The following is a 24,120-nucleotide window of genomic DNA, read 5'->3' on the forward strand; positions in this document are numbered from 1 at the left end:
CCTAAACCAAAGCTGGGAGCCCCAAATTTCCTGGGTCTTTTTGGAGGATTTCAGGGGATGGTGGGTTCGAGCAACTGCATTCAGGGCTTGCCCTTATCCTGGGAGAACAGTGCCTGTAGGATTTCCCTTCCAGAGGTGGGCTCTGCCATTTGCTGGTACAACCCTGTCTGTTCAGAATATGATAGGAAGACTGGAGCCTAAAGCAAAGTTGGTAGACTCAAGTGTCCTGGCAATGTTTGGAGCGTTTTAGGGGATAAAGAAATCCCACAACTGCATTTAGGGCTAGCCCTTTTCCTGTGAGTGCACTGCCTGTAAGATTTCACTTTCAGAGCTGGGCTCTGCAATGTACCGGTACAGCCCTGCCTGAACAGAATATGTTATGAGTTCTGGACCCTAAAGGAAAGCTGGTTCCTCCAAATTTCCTGCATCTGTGCAGACAGTCATAGGAGATATTGAGATCCAGCAACTGCATTCAGGGCTATTCCCTTTCCTGGGAGAACAGTGACTGGACAATTTCACTTTGAGCGATGGGCTCTGCCAGAAAGTGGTGCAGCCTCATCTTAACAGAACATGTTAGGGAGTCTGGAGCCTAAAGCAAAGCTAGTAGACCGAAATTCCTGGCTCTGTACAGAGCATTTTAACGGATTCCATTTCAAAATCATAAAAATCCGTCCTCTCCCAAAATATGACATTTTGTCATAACAAGTTCTGAGGTAAATACAATTTTGTATCTGTAAAATAATGTTGTCATATCCTCACAGTGTTTTATTGCAGTCCATCCTTTTGGATTCAACACTATTTGAAGTACTGATAAACTTGTTAGGAATTTAATTTATTTCATGCAATAAAATCTTAACATGCAACTATAAATAATAAACTTTTACTTCAATCCTATCCCTTCTGGAAGATCACAGACCTTTGAAAACACCCTCACACTTTTGCAGAGCTGTTGGCTTCCCAGGAACAGTACTGAAATCCTTTCTGTACCTGGATCTGTGTGCTCTCTTTGTCAGTCATTCACAGCTGTACTGCATGAACAGCTGCACGTGCAATTCTTCCACAGTGCAACACGCTCCGTACTCTAGGCTCCAAGGGACTAGCTGAAGTAGGCATAGCAGTGATCCTCACTGGGCACTAAGACTACGGTCTCTATGTACTCTTCCTGGCCCAGGGAGTCATAACTAGATAGCATATATGTAAGACTGAAAATGGAAGACAGGCAGGAGTTTGTGGGAAGCAGAAGGAGGAGGAGGAAATTAAATAAATGGCTGGACCAGGACTGAGTTTAGGTGAGGATAAAGCAGAGAGATAGTTGCATAGCCAACAGTCTTCAGGAGGCATCTAAAGTGACCTGTGAACAAGTTCTTTTGTGTGTACTGAAACAGGCAGTGACTGCATGCTGTCACTCATTGAACCTACTGTACACAGAATGTCCTCTCCCAACAACAGGAAGTGCCACTAATCCTGAAGGAATAGATTTCTGGCCTAGAAAAATTCTAACCACTTACATCTGGCTGAGAAGTCATGGATTAAGTCTAAGACAGAAAGAGAACAAGGTCAGAGGGAGGGAAAGGTAGAGATGAGGCCATGGGAACAGATAGAACTCTGTCCAAATATAATGGACCATATGGAACCAAATTCTGGCTTTTTCTCAGTCACAGCTGCTTGGCTTGGCTCTCTTTTTTGGCTCTGAAATTGTTCTTTTTTTTTTTTTTTTTTCTTTTAGTGCTCTGGGACATAAACAGGTCATGTCCACTCACTTTTAATTTTACTATGATACATTTAATCAAAAATACATATTAGAAGTAAGAACAAAAGCTAAGAAGACATCAAAATAATATTTCAATGCACACTGTGGAACCTATAAGCTCTGCTTACTACTCAGTCCATTAATTTTCTTTTTTGTTTGTAAACTAGGTTAGTAGCTACTTACATCTTCTTAATGTGGATAAATTAAAAGCTTCCCAAACCAGCACTACCTAAATGAAGAAAGTTTCTGTCAAACCCTCAGATGATAAGATACAGTATTATTTCAAGTAAGGTCCCTTTGTTAACTTAATAACAATCTTCAACATTACAATGATACCTCAAGTCCTGCTACAACATTCACTTCCAGTACTGTTTCATCACATTTTCATGAACTGTTAAAATATATTTAATGGCAGAGTGCTGGCTATTAACCTGAGATTTTAGGGTTTTTTTGGCTCATCTAGAAGCTAAACGCATCTCCAGTTCTACATCAGAACAGTTTGGGCTCTGGTAGCATTGAGAGAGGCTGTCATTAGATATCTCAATTTAGGTGACAATATGCATGATTTGCTAATATCTTTCTCTTTGGTCTGTCCAGTATTACAGATGAGAAGCCCGGTAGACTATGAGACACCTACTACCCAGGGGTTCCTCCCCATTATAGTACTCCCCCAGCTCTGTGGCTCTGATGCTGCATCCTGACACCTTGTTGGCCCCTTCACCCAGGTTCCAATATAGTGTGTGAGGCTCTGGGATTCTGTTTACTCTGTCAAATACATTTCTTGCACTTGAACTTGCCAAATAAACACGATTCTTGCAGGCACTGGTTGGAATTCTGCAGCAGAACAATAAAAAGTCTTGATGGAAGAAGGCAATATTTTATGCAGATAAACTACTTGTTACTCAGTAACCCGCCTTTTCCCTTTTTCACATTTTTGAAATTAGTATTGGATTCATTTTTCTACATGTTTTTAACAGTGGGATTTTTTTTTTTCATTATTACTACTGTCCTACACAATCTTTAAAGCAGCTGAAAGCAGCATTCTACCAGAAAAGAAGCTGACTCAGCCAAAGGGAGCAGCTTGAGGCACTTATCTGCTGTCATCACAAGCATGGTTGTGTAACACTGTCCTGCTATGCCTCTGTAAAATGCACTTCACAGGAGCTTCAGCAGAGTCCTTACAGGCCATTTTATATCACTGGGGCAAGTGGGAGGAAGTTTCCTGCTGTCAGCTGATGATTTGGTTTGCTGCCTCCTCAGTATGGAACTTTATTCTTCACCAGCACAGTGTATTTGACAAATTCTGTAATTTCCCGTGCAAAAGGAGGAATATTGTGCTTAACTCTGCAGAAGAATGAGAGGCACAGGGACATGGAGGATGTTATACATCCCACACTGTTGGAAATGTACTGGATAAAACACAGACTGGTGAATTTGGAAGGCCAAAGGCAAAAACAAAAATTGACTTAGGGAGTGAGAGGAAGGATAGGGAGGATTTGCACACAAGCTTTGGGACATCCTGATGGATGTGGGAAAGAACTTTCTTGTATTTTCTGTAGGGCTACAAGCCTCACTGCCAAATCCAGAGGAAACTATATAAGAAATCAGCCAATCTTAGACACCTATTAGTCTACTGAAAAATTAATTACTTTTTTCTAAAATACTAAGCTATTAAGGGTCTTCTCTTTTGAAAGCAAGTATTGGTTATGTAAGTATCTCAGATGATTAGAGGCTCTTCAAACAGAAGCAAATTCAGCTGAGAAATTAAAGAAAACTCAAGAGTGATCAATGAAGGCACAGTTCTAGAAGAGACTAAATTCACTTCTCATTTGACAGAGCAGCTCATTACTACTGTGCTGTGGGTTTAACTCATTTTGTTAAGTGAAAAAGGGACTGAATACGGAGAAATTGGTGAAGAGAAACTTGCTTAAAATTAGAGGTTTAAGGAGAAGGTAACAGCCACAATAGCTTAGCCATATAAGATAATTATTAACTTCAGCATTTATACAGTTTGTATAGGTCTTTGTACACAGGAACTGAGAAGGAGCAAGGATTGTCTTGGCCTCAGAACTAGAAATAACTGGTTAGATAGACCACTGTTTCCTCCTCTGCAAGCCAAATCAAAGTGAGCATCCACATACAAAGAGAGGTCAACTAGTGAACATCATGATGTAGAAGAGAAACGACCACCAGACGAAGCAGACGACCGCTGGAGCGAGGGCAGTAATAACTTCAGGATGATGGGTGGCGACAGAGACCGAGGAATCACAGGCTGCTACAGAGACGGAGATGTTACAATGAGGCCATGGAAAGGGGGTTGAGCTTTCTGGGAGCTGTCATGAGTACACGTGTGTAACTTGCCAAAAGATTCGCCTTCCACTTTCAGAGGTGCCCGTTAGGCACAGCGATCCCCTGTGAGCCCAGCGCTGCAATAAAGAATACCTGCTCCACAGTACCAGTTCTTGCTGTTCAGCTCATTTCCTCATTTCATAAGAGAAGTAGTGAACTTTTCTAAAGTCTCTTTGAATGACTTAATCAAGTGAGCTCCCAGTTCACTATTTGTCTCCTGAACTGCTGCATCATAACTGCCAAAGAGCGGACTTGAAGCCTTCATATCCTCCCTATTTCCTTGTATTAAAATGAGGTTAAGCTCCTCTGCTACCCTTTCATATTTTTGGTGATCAAATCTGCAGAGATTGGCATCATCAATTGGGTAGGTGATGCTAACAGGGTAGCAGTCCCTTGGAACTGGGAACTCCACGTTTTTCAGCATTGGCAACTCACAGAGAAATATGAAAAGGTGTTTAAGTGCTTGGGATGACAGAGGGTTTCCAAGAAACTTGAATTCCTGTAGTTTCTGACAAGGGCTTAAGCCTAAAATCAACATGTTGACATGAGTATCTTGGATGTTACAGTCCTCCAAAGTAAGACTCCTGAGCACTGAAGAGGAATGGCTGAGAAGCTTGAAGAATGTTGACGGGTAAATGTCAGGTATATCGTGACCACTCAGGTCCAGGGCTTCTAAGTGATTAGCATGGAAGCTACTGGCTAAATAGGCCATATCAGCATGGTTCAATGAGCAGTTAGAAACATCCAGCATCTTCAGTGGAGTTTTCAGTGGGCTGTAGAATGAAAGAGAAAAAAAAAGGTTTATGGAATAAAACATTGAAAAGCTACATTTACAAAACTTTATGCAGCCATCCACATTATGAATGCAGACATCTGCCACGTTCATTATTTTTTCTAACCTCTTTTGAGAAACAGAAGCATGTGCCAACAATGACAAGTATATTTTCCTCCTGAAATCAGTTCCATGAATTAGCTCCTATTTCACGTGACTCTGTGTTGTTTTAATGGGGATTAATTCAGTAGCATCTATTTTGTAGCCAGTTGCATGTTGTCAGATGTCTATTACTTGCTGAGTTAATAGCAGACCATTACTACCATATAAACATTGATGGCTATGTCTTTGAGAAAGCTGTTACAATTTCAGACATTTAGATTATTTCCATTAAGGAATGATTCATTCCAAGATGAAAGGAAATCAGTATTCTAACAAGACTTCTGCTTATGTTTCTAGTTTTGTTTCTACTAGGTTTTTAAATTACTAAGAGGTATACAAAATGTATTGTTCTGGAGTTGCAAAGAGACCTTCTGATGAAGAAGAAGGTTGGAAGAAGTGTACCTGAGATAATGTGCAAAAATCTAGGTGAATATAATGTAGTTCTAATATCAAAATTATGAGATCCCTTTCATACATACTAAATCTTAGTGAGACTTCAGCTGGCTCAAGGTTAGAAACTTGTAATTTATTTCCATCAGTATGAGCCATCCATAAAGTGTGCCATCCACTTCAAAATTTAATTCTTCTTTGTACAGGAGGAATCAATGAAATTGTTGTCTGCCTTTTTTTTTTTTTTTAGATGCTCTGAAAAATATACGGTTAACATTTTCTGTTCAGATATGAACACTGTTCACTGTTCACTTGTTATCTCTTTGAGAATTGCTCATCTTTCCCAGGAATTTGTAACAAATATTCATATATTAGCTTAATTTTCAGTACAGAAATCCATCAGATCCCTCTTGCCTTGAGATCAACAGACACAACAAACAACTGAAATCAAGGTCTTAAATCAAAGTCTACTATCCCCCTGCCCTCCTAAAAAATATGGTACCTGTTGGAATCTTGGTATATTTACTGCCTCTTTTTTAAGAGGAGAAAAATTCACTATGGACCCTGAAAAATACTTAGAATATGACTCAGGTCTTGCACCAAAGGTCAGCCCAAGCCGACTGAGATATAACCTTGAGAATGTGGCAAATCACAGACATCTGTGTGTACCCCTGTCTTATTTGTTAGGCAAAAACTATTTTCTCATCATACTAAGCAGATGGGCTCTGGAAAACTAATAAGAACAGATAGTTCTTCTAAGTCTGTTAGATATACATTGGCTTCCAATTCTGCCCAACAAATACTCTTCCCGAGTGTCCAGCAGTCCCTTCTCACACACACCCTGAGACAAATATGTCTCACTTCCCTTATTCTCAGAGATTCTCAGCATGCTGATGGCACAAAGGGCTGCTCTTTGTAGTTTGTCTGTAAGCAAGACGACTAAATTACCTGAGCAGTTTCTGCAGTCTTCCTGTGAGTATGGAAAAGGCCACACTCAGCTCAGTCAGCTGTGTCATTTCCCCCATCTTTTCTCCAATGTTAGTAAGCATCTGTTCATCTGTAGCTGTGAATCTCCGCACATTAAATGTTCGTGCAGGCAAGGTCAAAGACATTAGTAGAGGAAAGTGGATACTGTTGAAGAGTATTTCCAAGTGCTCCATCTCCAAGCGAACATTGTGAACTATCTCCAGTTTGCGCAACAAGGAAGGATCAGTGAGCTTTATGATATAGAAGAACTTCTGCAAAGCCAGGTTGTCGGATCTGAATGCTACACAGCAAATCTTCAGTGGACAATAGCATTTCTTCAGCAAGGCCTCTGCTACCAGCTCATAGTTCCTCTCTGTAACAAACAAGTCAATTAGCACATCAATGCTGATTTCAAAGGTACCTGGACTGCAGGGTGTTTGCTGCAGGTAAACCAGCAGTTCTAAACAAAGCTTAGAGAGCAGCTGTGTCCTGGCCCACCTGCCCATTGTCTTCTTACACTCACAAAACTGCACTTCCACATCTTTTATTCCAGTCAGGTCGACCACTTTCAACCTTTTCATGTAGGGAGAAGGATGATTCAGCACATAGTCTCTCAGCCCTGTAAGACAGCTTTCCAAGCACACTGAGCATGTTCTATGGCTCAGGTCTTCCTGGTAGTCCACAGTAGTTCCCAAAAGTTTTCCCATGTTAAAGTCAACAAGTGGCCAGTTCTCTACCAAGTCATGAATCACTTCCCCTTGCTCCAGTAAATAGCTGGCTTTAAAAAGAAGAGGAAAAAGATCATGAGCAACACCACCAAGACTCTTCCTGGCAAATTCTGCATTTGATACGAATGCTTCAGCACTAATGAATCGGAGAGACTTCATTGTTGCTTTGGACTCCTTGCTGTTGTGAAGAGCGACTTCTGTGTTTAACTAGAGATCTTAGTTGCTTATCACCTTCTATTTTTAGCTGCAGCTGCTGCTTGCTGCTAATGTAAGCCTTGCTGGGAAGGCAGAATGAACAGTCACATGCCGATCCTTTGCTTTCTATTTTGGAGCTATACTGTGACTCTGCAGTAATTAACTGTGAGATCTTCAGTCAGAGAGCATTTATTGATTTAAAACCTCATATTTATAACAAAGCTAACTCAGTTAAGAACAGACTATTGCCCAGCAGGAACATTAATATCAGGGCAGCACACATAGATAAGAATATTTCTGTATCTTTTCTATGTCATACAAAAGGGTCACTCAGGGTTCCAGCTTTAACACACAACATTATCTGTAGTGCACTTTTTTTTTTCACAAAAGATGCTGGGGATTCACATGCTGATTTGAATGGCAAAGATTTCTCACAATTAGCACAGAGCTCCTAAACACTATATCCGTAAGGCAGGACTGAGCTGCTACAGTCACTGAGCCACACAATACCCCTCCATTTTGCCCTTTCTATCAGCAGGGAATACTTAAATCCAGTGGCTCCAGTGGAAAAGACAGAATAGTGCAGAAGAGCTCAGAGCCTTGGTGACCACTTGGCCTGTTGCCCTGGTTCGGCTGGGATCAGGTTAATTTTCACTGGAAGCTGGGAGGGTGCCATGGCTGGGACAAACAACTGAAGCAGCCAGCTGATAAGTCATTCCACAGCATGCTGATGCCATGCCTGAGAGATATGGCTGGGAGCAGGCCAGGCCAGAGCTGCAGGCTGCAGGTGGTGCCAGCTCTAGAGTGCTAAACCTGGTACGTGCTTTAGGTCACTTGCTTTGTATGTTTCATTGCTGTTATTGTTATTACTGTTGTTTACTGCTCCTTTTGCATTATCATATTAAATTCGCCTTATCTCAACCCACAGGGTTGTGGTGCTCAACTCCCAGCTAGGTCTAAACCATGACATCTGTGATAGGAAACTGAGGGTTAAGTATAAGACAAGCTGAACAAGACAGAGCACAAAGTTAAAACTTTCCCACGGCCTTCCAGGCAAGCATCCTATTGCTGCTATTTTGAGCAACGGGTGGTCTTCTTTTACCTGTTGTTTGAGAAATGATAGTTTTCATCATGATACAGAATGGAAAAACATTCAAAATTTATCATCTTTTCAGGCCAGGAGAAAAACCTCTTTCACACAGCTGTCACAAAAGCAGAGACAATATTTCTTTCTTTCTTTCAGCCTAACTCCTGCCTGCCAGGGGAAGCAATGTTGGATACCTTTCTTACAGTGTCCTCACGTGCTCTCTAGCAGGGTAACCAGTGGGACAGAGAATGAGCATAACTTGAAGTTACTAAGTTATGTGGAGCACTTTTATTTGTTGAGGTGCTCTTGGTTTTGGTTCGTTTTTCATGGGGGGGTGTGCCTTAATTTTGATATATGGGGCTTTTTGCTGTATAGCTGCAATTTCAGGATATCTATGGGTTATCCTCTACTAGCTATTGACTGAACATAGGGTGCAAGACAAACCTGTAAACTTCCTTCTTTTTCCCTCTGTTATCTAGAAAACACTTCAATCAATAATCAATAACATTAAATAGTTCCTAAGTGCCTACACCCCCCGATTAACATCCTCTGTTCCATTTGTTCCTCAGGCCATTTTCTTGCTCACTTTCCAACCGCTGCAGCTGACCTCTGCCTCTTCTGTTCTGCACCTCTCATTTCTCCAGTGTCACTTGCACAAAGGTTTCTGAGATCATCTGCCTGGCTGGCAAAACTGACTGTCTTGAGATGCCCTTATTTAAATCCAGAAGAGGTCCTGTCAGATTTATTGACTCGAGTTCCATGACATACCCCACCTTACTGCTGGAAATGGCTAATATGGAAGATTAAACTCCTGTTGAGAAATACATCAGGATCTCACAGTACAATGCTGAGTTGAAAAAGCTGCGTGTGATAATACAAAATGTGATATGGGGGAAAAAAGTATTAAATGTACTGCTTCTTTTACAACAATTATGAAAAATGGTTGAGTCACACTGCAAATAAGCAATAACATTCTTGTATATAGAAGCTGCTACACATATTTATTTCAGTTTTTTACTTCTATAAATGTTGCTCTGTTATAAAGCAGTGTATCACCTATTATCTATCTATAGTGTATTCTATTTGCAGTGTTACAGAAATGGCAATCAAAGTCAATTTTAAAAACTTACAGAGATTTCTTACTTGTTAAGAAGTCATCTTTTCTGTCAGATTTTGTGGTTGTCAGGAAGGTAAAGTTCAGATAGTTATGTTGATCAAAATGGTGTGATAATCTTCTAGAATTCCCACAGAAACTGGCAATCCAGGAGAGCCCTGGAGGGCATGGAGGATAACTCCTTAAGCCAGGTAATATACAGCCCTACCAGAGGGGATGCATTCCTGGGCCTGTTGGTTACCAACACAACTGAGCTCATCAGAGACACCAAGATTGGAGGCAGCCTGGGATACAATGATGATGAAATGGTGGAGTTCACAGTCCTGAGGGATATGGTTGCAGCAAAGAGTAAAGTCAAGACCCTGAATTGTAGGAAAGTGAACTTCTACATATTCAAGCAGTTAAGTCATTAGGATCCCCCGTGAAACTTCCCGCAAGGACAAGGGAGCAAAACAGAACTAGCAGATTTTTAAGGACACTTTTAACAGAGCACAAGAGCTCTCAATCCTCTTGTGTAAGGAATCAGAAAAGGAAGGCAAGTTGCAAGCATGGATGAGTCAAGACCCATCAGTCAAACTAAAGAGCAAGAAGGAAATGCAGGAACAGGTATCCTTGGAAGAGTATAGGGATGTTGCATGGGTTTGTAGGTGTCAGGAAGGCCAAGGCACAGCTGGAGCTGAACTTGACAAGGAATGCATAGAGCAATAAGAAGGTCTTCTACAGGTATGTCAGCCAAAAAAGGGAGGTCAAAGAAACTGTGCTCCTCCAATTAGAACAGGATGGGCAAACTGGGAACGACAGACTAGGAGGAGGAGGCTGTTGTACTCAACAACATTTTTGTCTCAGTCTTCATCAGCAACCTCTCTTCCCACACCCCTTGAGTGGATGGACAGCAAGGCAGGGACTAGGGGAACAAATTCCCACTGTAAGAGAAGATCAAGGTTTGAGACCACCTGAGGTACCTGAACATATGTAAGGCTACGGGACCTGATGAGATGCATCCCAGAATCCTGATGGCATTGGCTGATGTAGTTGCCAAACCATTCTCCATGATATTTGAAAAGTCATGGATGTCAGGTGAAGAAGGCCCTGGTGACTGGAAAAGGCAAAACATTGCACCTATTTTTAAAAAGCGTAGAAAAGTAGGACCCTGGGAACTACAAACTTCTTAGCATCTCCTCTGTGCCTGAGAAGATGATGAAACATATTCTCCCAGAAGCAATGCTAAGGCATATGGAGGACAGGGAGGTGATTCAAGACAGCCAGCATTGCTTGACCAAAGTCAAGGCTTACTTGACCAACCTAATGGGAAGAGCAACTGATGTGATCTATGTGGAGTTCTGTAAAGCCCTTGACCTCCACAGTTATCCAGGACTGCTAATAAATGATGGAAAGTTGTTTGGTGAGCAACCTATGCCAGTTCGCTCCGTACTCTTGGGTGGATCCCACCCAGCCCCATAGACTTGTGTGTGCCTAAACGGTATAGTTGGTCACTGATCATTTCCTCTAGGATTATGGGGGCTCCATTCTGCTCCTCATCTCTGTATTCCAGCTCAGGGAGCTGGGAACAGAGAGGACAACTGATCTTCCTATTAGAGACTGAGGCAAACTAGACATTCAGTACCTCAGCCTTTTCCTCATCCTTGGTCACTGTATTTCCCCCCATATCCAACAGAGGATGGAGATTCTCCTTAGTCCTCCTTTTGCTGTTAACTTATTTATATTTATATTTTTAATTGTCTTTTATGGCAGTAGCCAGATTAAGTTCTAGCTGGGCTTTGGCCTTTCCAATTTTCTCCCTGTGCAGCTTTACAGAATCTTTGTAGGCTTCTTGCACTGCCTGCCCCTTCCTCTAGAGGCCATAGACTTTCCTTTCTCCCTGAATTCCAGTCAAATCTCTTTCTTCAGACAGGCTGATCTCTGCTGGTTCATCTTAGGACACACCAGGACAGCAGGATCCTGCACCTTAAGGATATCCTTCTTGTGGAATGTCCAACCTGCCCAGACTCCTTTGCCCTCCAGAACTCATGTGGGAGCAGTAACAGGCAGGACAGAGGAGTAACCATAAAACCATGGGTGAAATGTCCAGAGTAGGTTTACTCTCATTACCTCACAAACCAGAGGATCTCTGCAGCAGCAACCGCTTGGAGGCAGCTGCTGCGCAGCTTGGTCCTTGCTAGAGAGAGCAGCAAGCTTATGAACATGCTGCTTCCTCCTATATATCAAGGATTCTTGCAGATACCATTTGTCCTCTGAGTCCCTCAGAGACCTGTGTTATCCAAACATAGAAATTCTACTTGCCATGCATAGAAAGCTGAGCAATGATTAGTATGACATATGTGGTTTTTGACATGTTAGCTGCAAGTCACTTGAGCATGTTTACAATCCTCCTTGCCAATCTTCTGTTATTTTCCTACACCTTGCTAGCACACCATCCCATAAACATTGATGTGTCCCCCTCACCCCCCACTTCTATCCAGCAAGACTGTTTTTATCCCTTTCCCTCTTCAAATCTAGTTTAAAGCTGTTTTGATGAGCCCTGCCAACTCCTGAGCAAAAATACTTTTCCCCCTTTGAGACAGGTGTACCCCATCTGTCACCAGCAGGCCTGGTGCTGGGTAAACTCACCTGTGACCAAAAAACACCTGAAGTCCTGCCTGTAACACCAGGCTTGGAGTCAAGCATTAATCTGATGTGTCTTCCTGTTTCTTCCTTGTGATGTGAAACGGTCAAAGATAGACATGGCTCAGACATGGCTATTGATACTCAAGATCTTGTCTCTATAGGAAAAAGACACTTGAGTCATTATGGAATAAAAAGGAGGAACATTATCTTGAAAACAAGATCAGGAACAACACTGGGAATTTACATTTGGCAAAGTATCGTCTTGGTGAACTATGATAAAATGAGTTCTGTTCCAGGACTATCTTGAAGCTCTTTGAATATCTTTTTGACTATATTTTATTCTTTCATTTTCAAGTTTATTGCTGTTTTCTTACTGGATTTTTTTCCTCTTTTTGTGAACAAAGACTTTTAAAGGCAGCTGCCTGCAGACAGAAAGGTGAAGTGCAAAGATAAACAGGAACTGCTGTAAAAATAATTTCATTATTTTTATACTTTACTGAATCTTCTTGCACCTGTCTTCACTCTTCCTTCAGCTCCTTCAACTTATGTTTTGTGTTATATGTTTCAGGAGGAAATGCGGTTCAGAATATTCTCCCCTAAGATGGTAATAAGATTCTATTTGTGAAGCATTTAGCAAACATCCTTCAGCGGGGTCTTGTTAAATTTAAAAACAAATCTTACCTAGCTCCAAAATAACCTGGAGAAATCTAAAAAATATTTTTCGGCATTAATTTTATGGTCACCTTCACTTTTTGTGGCCACTGTAACAGGGGTCACCAAAAGGTATACAGTTATTGCTTTGGTTTCAGTCAGCATGCACAAAAATTTCATTGCATCTGGTTTATCAACAGACCAGAAAACAAACTGCAAATTATTCAGCTAAAGCAGTGATGACCTCTCGTGGTGAAAACAGACAGGATCATTTTAAAAACAGGGAACAGGCAAGCTGTAATTTGTAGTGACTTCTAGTTTTAAACAACAGAGCACAGTCTAACAAATATTAGTTGGCTAAAGTAAGATGCAAAACTTTTATGATCACTTAGAAAACTTTGTAGGATTTACAGTTGCCCTTTTCACAGTCCCCTTTACAAGGAACTTAAAGGAATCTTCTGTTAAGGCTTCTACAAAGAAAGAATCCTAGGATTCTTAAGGTTTTTCAGTGCTCATCCTTAAAGAACAATTAATTTTAAAAAAACCTAGAGATGTGCTTAGAGAACAATGATCGTGAAACCTGGTTTGATGTGTAAAGTTTATGAAGTGATACTGTGCCAATAAGGCAAGACAACTTATATGAATTAAATCTTGCCCTTGCCTATTTTCACAGAAGTACTTGTTCAACAGGTTTCAGCACCTTCAGATCACATCTTAAATATTCTTCTTTTCCTAAGTGAAACATTTAACTGCTAATTAACAGTTTAGTTCCAGAAAGGTGGTGAAATTATAAACTTTCTTATTGCTGATAGAGAAGGCTTAAAACTCAAGAAATGTCTTGTTTCGCATTTCCCTGTTGAAGGCTTTTGTGTTTTAGGGAAAAAAGGAAAGACTGAATTTTAAAGTTCAATTTTGCTGTATTTTTTTTTAAAGGCAATATGCATGGCTTCAGAACAGACAGAATCACCAATACTATACAGTGAGAATTAATAACGAGGATGTTTACTTCTAAAATCATGGTGATATGTCACAATGTGTGTAAGACCACGAAAAACCAGTGAATCAAAGTACTGGTTTACTGAGGGGTCAGATGAGCAGCAATACTAAAGCATGGAGGGTGGCAGGACAGTGAAGGAGAAGCTATAGTGGAGTACTGAGGCTCCCTTTTCCTTTATAGGGAAGGAAGCACTAAACCAGCATGGCTATCTTGTCTAATCCTCACTCTCAAAACATATTTAAAATCAGATAACATGGGGAAGTCTGTCTCTTTCATATCTGAGATTGTTGGTATCAGGAAAGAATAAGTCCTCACTTACGTCTGAAGGTCAGTACTTGCCTGACTTTTGCCAGCCCATACATTTTCTCTCCAAAACAGATCTTCATCAGACAACATAGAACCAAGTAAAAGATAACAGATCAGTTTATGGTCCTGCAGCTTACATGATGGGAAAACACATGCAACCAAATTCCTTAACAAGCATCACTCCTAGGTGTGGAAATACTAAGCTTCTACTCTGCACACTTGATGTTTTCCAGTGTGTCTTGCTTAACCTTCAGATGTCTGTTGCCTTAAGATCTATATCTGTAAGATATATTTGACTCTAGTAGGGGTCAGTCTGCTTGCCTAGAACAAGAAATTACCGACTGAAACATCTTTACAGACTGCATACCTCTGCTTCTCAGAGCCTGTCTCTAAGGAATCCTTCCTATCATATTAGTCCATGTAATTTTAATTTCTGCTAGTTAATTCTTATTTTTTTTAATTTTAATTTCAAGTTTACTTGAAAGCTGTATGCATCCTGGGATGATCTCCTTCCAAATAAAATTTCAGACCTCAGACCACTATCTCCACTATCTGTCATTCCACTCTCTGTTGCCCGAAAGATAGAAAACAATCTAGTGTTTACTACAAAAAGAGCAAATTAATTTCTTTATGTCATACATCTTAACAGAGGGAGCATTGCTTCTTGATTTCCTGGTTTCTGCAAGCACTTCCAGCTGGCAAATTGTTTTTGTAAAAGTCAGCAGTTTGTGTCTTGTATGATTTCCTTCTAGAGAGTGCAGGGACACAGTAGTGTTGCTGCTAGAAGATCGCATGCATTCTCTAATGATTAGAGGGTGGAAGTGAATTCAATTCAGCTGAGTCCTGTTATCACAGGATGTTGTAGTTGCTACTCAGCTCCTGCCAGTTGAAAACACATCAGCTGGCATCACATGTACAAGGTGAACTCCGATTACAGCTCCAATTCTATGGCTACATCAGTTTAAACATGCACTTAAATTAAGCAGATGTAGCAATATTTTGGCAAATCATAATTCACAAACCATAGTGTACTTGTGATGTGTTAATCTTGTCTGGCTGCTCTCTCACTTCCTATTCTCAAAAGGACAAGCTTGAGCTAGATCAGGTAAGTTTTTAAATTTAAATATACAGACATCTAGTGCTGAGCAAAGATTATAATGCACTCTGCAGCAAAAAACTGTTTCGTATGTGTTGCCTCTAGCTAGCCACCAGAAGGCATAATGTTCAACCACATAATCTAAGAACATTGTAAGAGACTGTGAGATTACCTTAACAGTCAATGATCTGGTACCTGAACACAGCCACTTGCACTTACAGGAGACGTAACTGCATAGGTACTTGACAGTTCAGTAAGAACTATTGAACTGGGCTGCTGCTAAACCACAGGCATACTCTAAACCTATGTCAGACACAAGAAGCTTTCAGTTATGGTGGATTGTTTAAAAGAACCGAATAGTAAGAAAAGTATTTCTAAAAGCAGTAGAATTCTGTCCAAACACAGAGTGATCATTCATCACACAAACCAAACATTCAACATTTCAGATAAAAGTAAAACACAAGCTATGAAAGTAAGACTTCTTGTACTCTTGTGACTGCCAGCGTGTAGTGGTCACAAACAATCTTAGTGCTGTCTAGGACAATGAAGCAGTTAGGATCTTCTTGTAATAACAAGACTCTGTACTTCTAACATCTGTATAACTCTAACAAAAAGAGAAGACCACAACCCAGCAGCTTGGCTCCCTTCATATCTGGGGATGTACAGGTACATCAGAGGAGAAGTAAATGCTCTGCTTGTGACTGTTGAGGGCAGCAAGAGCTCAGACTGCTCCATTAGCAGTAAGGGGCTGAAGACAGGAAACACGGGGCTATTGGTGAATGGGATAGGTGATGTAGTGACAGCACACACAGTTGAGGCTGAGATACTCAATGCCTTCTCTGCTCTGTTCTTTACCAGTGTAGTTCCTCAGACCTCTGTGCTTAGCAAAGGTATTCAAACTACCAGAAGGGAACAAGGATTGCGTTATGAGAGAACTTAAGCCATACAAGAAAGCAGGACCTAACAAGCTGAATCCAAGAGTGCTGACAGAATTGGCTGATATCCTTGAACGGCCATTCTCTATCATTTTTGAAAAGTCACAGAGGGCCCCCATGACTAAACACCATGTTTAGGACAATGCAGGTCCTCTTGGAACACATATTGGGGCACGTGAAATAAGAGAAAGTGACTGGGAACAGATTTATCAATATAAACCACACTGGACCAACCTGATCACCTTTGATGATAAAATGCCTGAATATCTAGTAGAGGTAAAAGCTGTGGAAGTAACTTACTAAGCTTTGGTCTCTGCCACCCACAACAGTCTTGTATCCAGGTTAGGAGACTGCTACATAATTGTGGTGGACAGCACATGGGTGAAAAAAGTGAGGGCAGTGTTTAGGGGCTTGAACTCTATCTAGAGGATGGTAACCTGTCCTCTTTAAGATTTTTATCAATTACATGAGTATGGTCTCATCAAGTTTAGAGATGAGACCCAATTGGTAGGAAGCAGCTGACCCGATTTAAGGCAGTGCTGCCATCCAATTGGACCTAGAAAGGTTGCATGCTTGGACAACAAGACAGCTTACATAACTCAACAAGAACAAATGAAAAATCATGAACCTTGGAAGGATCAGTCTCTTGCAAAGATACAGGCTAGGAACTGAGTAACTGAGGAGTGGCTCTGCTGAGAATGACCTGGAGGTCTTGTAAGATAGCAAGCTGAAGATAAACTAGCAGCATGAGAGTGTCCTGGGGAAGAAGCAAAACAAGGCTATGGTTGCTGCAACACACAATGGAACTGGAGAAGGGCAAGTGTGAGAAGGGGCGTGCTGTTCAAAAACCACTACAAAATTTTCACTTACTGCTTCTAAGAAGAGCACTGTGTTACTAGCTGTTATAATATTGATTATTTCAAAATATTGTGGGGGAGGTGATCAGTTCTTTTCTCTTCCTTTGATTAGCAAAAGGTATGATCTTTGTACTCTGTGTGATGGGAAAAGAAAAACAGATCCTCGGTCTTGCATCCGGTCTCTCTGACCGCTGCTTCTAAAGCCCACTTAGCTCAAGAGAATACTGTAAATTTCTAGACATACCTTAAAATTACAGCTAGTGTGACATTTTAATGGTATACTAAGTTTCTGCTTTCATTTTATTATTGTTTGAAGGTAAAACAACCTTAATAATATAAACATTTCTAAAATGGAAGGCAGTGTGGTAGAATAGAAAATATCACATATTTGGGAAATGCCACCACCATTGATAATTGCTTTCCACTGTCTGGGTCATTGCTCTGACATCGATATTGTTACACAAGCTTTGCTGATGACTTCAAAGAGCAGAAAGGAAAAATTCTGCTTCTAGGGGTACTCAAAGACTGTTTGGAAATGGGTTGGTGAAGGAAGAGTACAGGTAGAGTGACATATTACCCCTAGATACACACACTCTGCTCTGTTTGGGATTATGCAGGACTGAGCCCCCTCAAATAATATCAGGAGAGATGTTATGTGTTGCAAATCCCATTGAAGACCCAATTCCCAAAAGGTGTGTTGAAGATTATGTGATCAGTGGAGCAGAGTCCAGTCGGAGGCCTATTGCTAGTGGTGTTCCCCAGGGATCAGTACTGGGTCCAGTCCTGTTCAACATCTTTATCAGAGACCTCGATGAAGGGGTGGACTGCACCCTCAACAAGTTTGCTGATGATACAAAATGCAGAGGAGTGGCTGACACACCAGAGGGCTGTGCTGCCATTCAGAGAGACCTGGACAGGCTGGAGAGTTCGGCAGAGAGGAACATAATGAAATTCAACAAGGGCAAGTTCCTTGCACCTGGGGAGGAATAACCTCTTGCACTAGTACAGGTTAGGCGTTGACCTGCTGGAAAGCAGCTCTCTGGAGAAGGATTTTGGAGTCCTGGTGGGCATCAAGTTATCCATGGGACAGCAGTGTGACCCTATGGCCAAGAAGGCCAATGGTATCCTGGGGTGCATTAAAGACAGTGTGACTAGCAGGTTGAGGGAGGTCCTTTGCTCCCTCTGCTCTGCACTGGTGAGGCCACATCTGGAATAGTGTGTTCAGTTCTGGGCTCCCCAGTTAGAGGGAGACAGGAGACTACTGGATAGAGTCCAACAGAGGGGTATGAAGGTGATTAAGGGACAGAAAAATCTCTCTTACAAGGAAAGGCTGAGAGACCTGGGGCTGTCTTGCCTGGAGAAGAGAAGGCTGAGAGGTGATGTTGCCAATGTTTATAAGTAACTGAAGGGTGGATGTCAAGGGGATAGGGCCAGCTTCTTTTCAGCCCAGCAGCAGGATGAGGGGCAATGGGTACAAACTGGAGCACAGAAAGCTCCACCTCAACATAAGGAAAAACTTCCTTACCGTGAGGGTGATGGAGCACTGGAATGGGCCGCCCAGAGGTTGTGGAGTCTCCTTTTCTGGAAACTTTCAAAACTCACTTAGATGCATTCCTGTGTAACCTGCCTTAGGTGAACCTGCTTTGGCAGGTGGGGTGGACTACATATCTTCAGAGGTCTCTTCCAATCCCTACCATTCTGTGATTCTGTGACTACTGCTCAGATAAACACTGTGCATACTTCCTGTAATGTAAGATCCATTGGTAGCTCTGACCCTTAATCCAGGAGAGTGAGCCTCTAACCCTCTGAAAAAAAAAACAAATCAAGTGTGCTGCCTAGGGCTGGGGTAAGGGAAGATGCATAACGTTTGTTACTTCTTGTTAGAAGGAGCAAGGATGTGTCTTACTTCTCCAAAGAAATGCCTAAATTTAGCAAGTAAAGCAGCAGAATCAATGGGGTAAAGACAGTAGAACAGTAGAAAGCATTCCCTGCTCTGTTGTGCTGTCTTTTTCTCCATCCATGTGCCACCCCCTGCCACAAGATTTTTTTCTTAAAGTCAGTGGACAGAGACTGAAGTTATCAGGAGAGTGTGGTCAGTCTGACTCTCCCTTTCCTTTCCCATTCTTAAAAGGGAAATGCATTTTTTTTCTGTACACATCCAATTTTACATTTTAACTTTCTTGTGGTCTTCAGCCAAAGAAACTTCCAAACGCAAAGCAGGTGAAGGTGAGCTAGTGCCCAGGTACATTCTGGTTTTGCGAGGGCTGGCTCTCCAAAATAGTTGGCAGAATAAAGCTTCAGGTTATGGAAGGACTTCCCATCTTTGTCTGTCTCTGGCATTTTCTCTTCAATATCTGCTCTGACAGTTTGATCTCTCTCTTAGGAGTTGTTTCAATTACCCTGAAAGATTAACAAACCACACTTCATTTCAGCAGCTGTCTGCATGGTTTAAACGTCAACCAGAAATAATTATTCAGAAGCACTCCTGTCCTCTTGTCCTGGTTTGAGTTAGAACAGAACTAATTCCGTTCAGTGATTTTACTTTTCAGCTAGGTAACTAACTGCACTTTCTGAAGTTAACAGCATATTTTTGCAGTGTCTGCTTCTAGCATTCATAACACTTGATGTTTAGAGTTACTACCAAGGATTGGTATGAAGATCAAGGTCACTCACTCTGAGGAGTGGAGAGGACAGGTGACCCTAAACTGATCAACAAGTTATTCCATCCCATATCCATCATATTCAGTATAAAGCTGAGAGATCACAAATGTCAACTCTCTTCTCCAATGGCTGGCATCCAAGGAGGACTCTTGTCTGTTCTGCCTTTCCAGTTTATGTGTTTCTGAATCCAGTTCCAGAATCCAGTTCCAGAATCCAGTTCCAGAATCCAGCTCCTCAATCCAGCTTCCATCCATTGCTGAGTCAAGTCTGGACTTCCCCAGTGCCTGCTCCACAGCACCAGTGGTGATGGTAACAGAACTGCCAGCAGTGGGGCTGGATTCAGTACTGGTTTTGTATACTTTCTTTATATACTCCATTTTACTATTATTATTATTCTGATAAAGCTATTTTAGTTTTCTTTTCTAATACTGTAAGTCTCTCTCCCCTATTCCCTTCTTTTCCTCTTTGGGAAGGGAGAGGGGTTAAGAGGGAGCATCTGATATTCATCCAGTGGCCAGCCCAGCCCTAAACCTTCAAACCTGTTAAACAGCCCAAATCTTCAGACCATAATCAATGTAGTATTTTCCCTTTCAGTAAATTGTATTGTGTCCTTTTTTCCTCTCAACCTCCCGACAGCCAATGCTATCAGGTGAAATGCTGTTCTCAGAACTCACCTCTGGAACAAAGGACTTAATTGCATCAGACAGATGAACTTGGCCATGTTCCCATAGGTAGCAGGATAGCATTCTCCTGGGGAAAATGGCTGCTCATGGCTTGGATGGGTGTATGCTTCACTGGATAAAAAGTTGGCTGGATGGCCAGGCCCAAAGAGTAGTGGTAAACAGAGTTAAATACAGTTGGCCGTCAGTCACAAATGGTGTGCCCCAGGGTTCAGTCCCATGGCAAGTCCTGTTTAATATCTTTATCAATGATCTGGATAAGGGGATTGAGGTGCAACCTCAGTAAGTTTGCAGAGAAAACCAAGTTAGGTGGGTGTGTTGATCTGCTTGAAAGTAGAAAGGCTCTACAGAGGGATCTGGACAGGTTGGATTGATCAGCCAAGGTCAGCTGCATGAGGTTCAACAAGGCCAAGTGCCAGATCCTGCACTTCAGCCACAACAACCCCACACAAGGGTACAGATTTGAGGAAGAGTGGTTGGAAAGCTGCTTGGCAGAAAAGGACCTGGGGAGGCTGGTGGACAGCTGGCTGAAGATGAACCAGCAGTGTGCCCAGGTGGCCTTCTTGGCCATGCAGCCAAGTCAAGCAGCATGCTGACTTGTGTCAGAAGTAGTGCGGCCAGTAGGACTAGGAAAGTGATTGTTCCTTTGCACTTGGCACTGCTGAGGCCACAACCTCGAGTACTGGGTTCAGTTTTGGGCCCCTGACTACAAGAAGGACATTGAGGTGCTGGGGCGGGTCCAGAGAAGCACAACAAAGCTGGTGAAGGATCTAGAGAACAAGTATTATGAGGCATGGCTGAGGAACTGGGACTGTTTAGTCTGGTAAAAAGGAGGCTCAGAGGAGACCTTATTGCTCTCTACAACTGCCTGAGTGGAGGTTGTAGTGACGTGAGGATTGGTCTGTTCTACCAAGTAACAGCAACAGGATAAGAGGGAATGGCCTGAAGAGGCACCAGAGGAGATTTAGACTGGATATTAGAAAAAATTTCTTCACACTAACAGTTGTAAAGCACTGGAACAGGCTGCCCATGGAAATGGTTGAGCCATCATCCCTGAAGGTATTTAAAAGACATATTGATGTGGCCTATAGACCATGGTTTAGTGCTGACCTGGCAGTGCTGGGTTGACAGCTGGACTTGATGATCTCAGAGGTCTCTTCCAACTAAAATTATCCTACCACCCTATATAAAAGCAGACTCGTAAACTTAATATTTACTTTAAGTAAACCTGTCTCAGCCTGCTTTGTTCTCAGCCAAAAAAGTGAAAAGAAGCAGGTTGACACATAAATAATAGATAAGAGCCAAAATGAGATAAATAAATCTTTAATAATATACCTAAGGTGAAGCCTGTAAGTCACTAAGCAATACAAAGGTTAGAAATAGATCCAATTGCATGCAAACACACATTATGTGAAGGAAAAAGTAAAATAAAAACTGATCTCAGACTTGCAGTTGAATTTCACTTTAGCAACTCAAAATGGGAATAAGAAAAGACAATCATAGCCTTTAAAGGTTTTCTTTTTTAGTCTTAAGTATCAGGACAGCTGTACGGAATTAACACAACAATAAAGTCAGGAGCTGGGAAGAAAGGAGTGAAAATTCATACAGAAAAGATAACAACAAACAAAGCTTCTTAGATCTGTTTTTCTTAACTTTCCTGGCCCACAGGATTCATGTGGACTGCAATAGAATCTAGTCTAATAAAGAAAGACCTTCAGATAGTGGGGGTTCCCCAGAAAGTTTCCTTGAAAAACAGCCCCTCCTTGAAATAGTGTATGTTGTCCAAGGAACAAACCCTGGCACTTTGTTATAAACAGTTTGTAAGTTGTAGTCAATTCATCCTAAAGACACCCATTAACCAGAGTTTAAGCTCTTCTTTGGGAAAACACACCACTTGGTTTCTTGCATGTTTTGCCTCACTGCAGTATCAAACCTCCTAGAAGGCATCTTCCAGGTTTGTGGGATTTTTATAGCATTTTCCTCCTCCATTTAGCACTTAATTAACCCAGGTTTTATTTTGGCCTTAGTTCTACGTTGGTGACTGCAGGAGGATGATTTAAAATAAAACTGGGTTATTACAACTTAAGTAATAACAGAGCTACATTTTCCTGGACGTTTTCAGAGTTTCACAGAGAAAATTTTCTTTGTATAGATGCTAGTTCGTTTGTTGGAGAGGTCAACAGTTATAAAAGAAATATTTACTAAGCTTTAAATGTTTCTTTTGTAAGTTTACAAGGTGACTTGATGGCTACATTTGGAGCTGTTCGCTAGATCTAATGATCCCTGCAGTTCAATGATCAAATTCCACCTTATCTTTTTTTAATTCAACCTTATCTTTTTTGTTAACTCAGGGACAAAGGAGGCCTCTGCTTTGCACATTCTCCTTGTGGAATACTTTTCAAGGATTTCTTAGCTGGAACAAGGAAGTCAGTTAGGTATCTGAAGTTATCTCCTCCATACAGCTTTTTCACTATGCTAAACAACTGCCACAGGACACCAACAGCTGCCGTGGCTGCCGTGGCAGATGCAGCCTCAAAAGGTGGGTACAACACAGAGTGTGTTCTGCATCTAAATATCAAGGGGTTTACAGACCTGTAATAAAAGCGTTAAAATAATAATTAAAGAAGTCTCTTGGGAAATGAGACACAAATTCTCCATGCATTTATTCCACCTTGTGTCTTTATACATTCCAGTCGGTCACAACTTTTGAGGAATTTCTTGTCTCCATTGCACAACAGTGTGTAAATGTTCTTTCCAGATTATTTTTATGTGACAGTCGAAGCTGCTGTTTTTTAATGCCTTCTGTAATTCTCGCAGAACTATAATACATTCACTGCCATTTTCATGCAGCTGGAGTTAATTGTTTGTATCACAAAATGCTGGCACATTAAGCTTTTGGGTTTTTTCTTAACCAATCATTACCCCATGCATTCTGTTGCTTTTCCTGAATTTGTCTTGTGAATATAAATCGCATGCTTTCACAATATGTGAAGTAAATACTATCTGTGGATTTTGAAGAGACTTCAGTAGTTAAACGCCCTTCTAAACTATTCCATGCTAATAACACAAATTGACACTTTCTGTAAAACCTACTTGTGTCATCTTGTATGGAAAATCCCGTTGTCAGAGGTTGCTGTTCACAAAAGAGACAGAGGAGTCCTGCAAAAAAATACACTTTATTTGAATACAGGGAGAGTCCACAGGCAGATCCTGGTGTGGTCTCTCAGATTTGCTGGGGGACACAGCCCCCTTTTTATCCTAATTTCCCTGCTGCATATGTCCCTTCTCCTCTCCCCATTGCCTGAGATACCAGGAGAGTACAGCCTTGCCATTCCACCTGCCACATATCTATGTACCCCCACTTCACATCAGGCACTGTATGTCTCATTAACTTCATTTTATGCCTCCCCTAGGAAGGGAAGTTACTATGTCTAAGTCTATTAAGTGTGAGTACTGGTTCCTACAGTTCAAAAGTTCAGGCTATCCAAACTTCTTGAGGTGGGTAGCTGGTTTTGTTTAGTTTCATTCAAGTGCTCAGGTTCTTCCTATCTTCTTGTTCGGTCCTTTTATACACAAAGTGACCAACTCATCACCTTGGAGCACCAGTGATTGCACAGACAAACTGTCCCCTTCTCATCCCTTACACTAAAGATACATTCCTCACGTTCCTTTCTATTCTATCAATCCTTTTTTTTTTTAATTTAAATATTTGTCTTTACAAACTTTGCTTATCAGTAATTTGATCTGTTCTTCTTGGTTCATTTTTGGTTTAGGGATTATTTCCAGAGACATCATTTTT

At 41.4% G+C, this 24,120-nt stretch overlaps 1 protein-coding gene across 1 annotated transcript; it reads right to left on the reverse strand.

The window, feature by feature from the left end:
* Nucleotides 1–4,232: 4,232 nt before the first annotated feature.
* LRRC14B (leucine rich repeat containing 14B) lies at nt 4,233–7,276 on the reverse strand. Its single transcript, XM_008937385.1, has 2 exons — nt 6,372–7,276; nt 4,233–4,872 (listed from the first exon to the last, which is right to left on the reverse strand). Exons 1-2 carry the CDS (start codon nt 7,274–7,276, stop codon nt 4,233–4,235), a joined length of 1,545 nt encoding a protein of 514 aa, XP_008935633.1.
* Nucleotides 7,277–24,120: the final 16,844 nt, after the last annotated feature.

This window comes from Merops nubicus, unplaced genomic scaffold, assembly GCF_000691845.1.
Source record: "Merops nubicus isolate BGI_N331 unplaced genomic scaffold, ASM69184v1 scaffold7243, whole genome shotgun sequence".
NCBI lineage: Eukaryota > Metazoa > Chordata > Aves > Coraciiformes > Meropidae > Merops > Merops nubicus.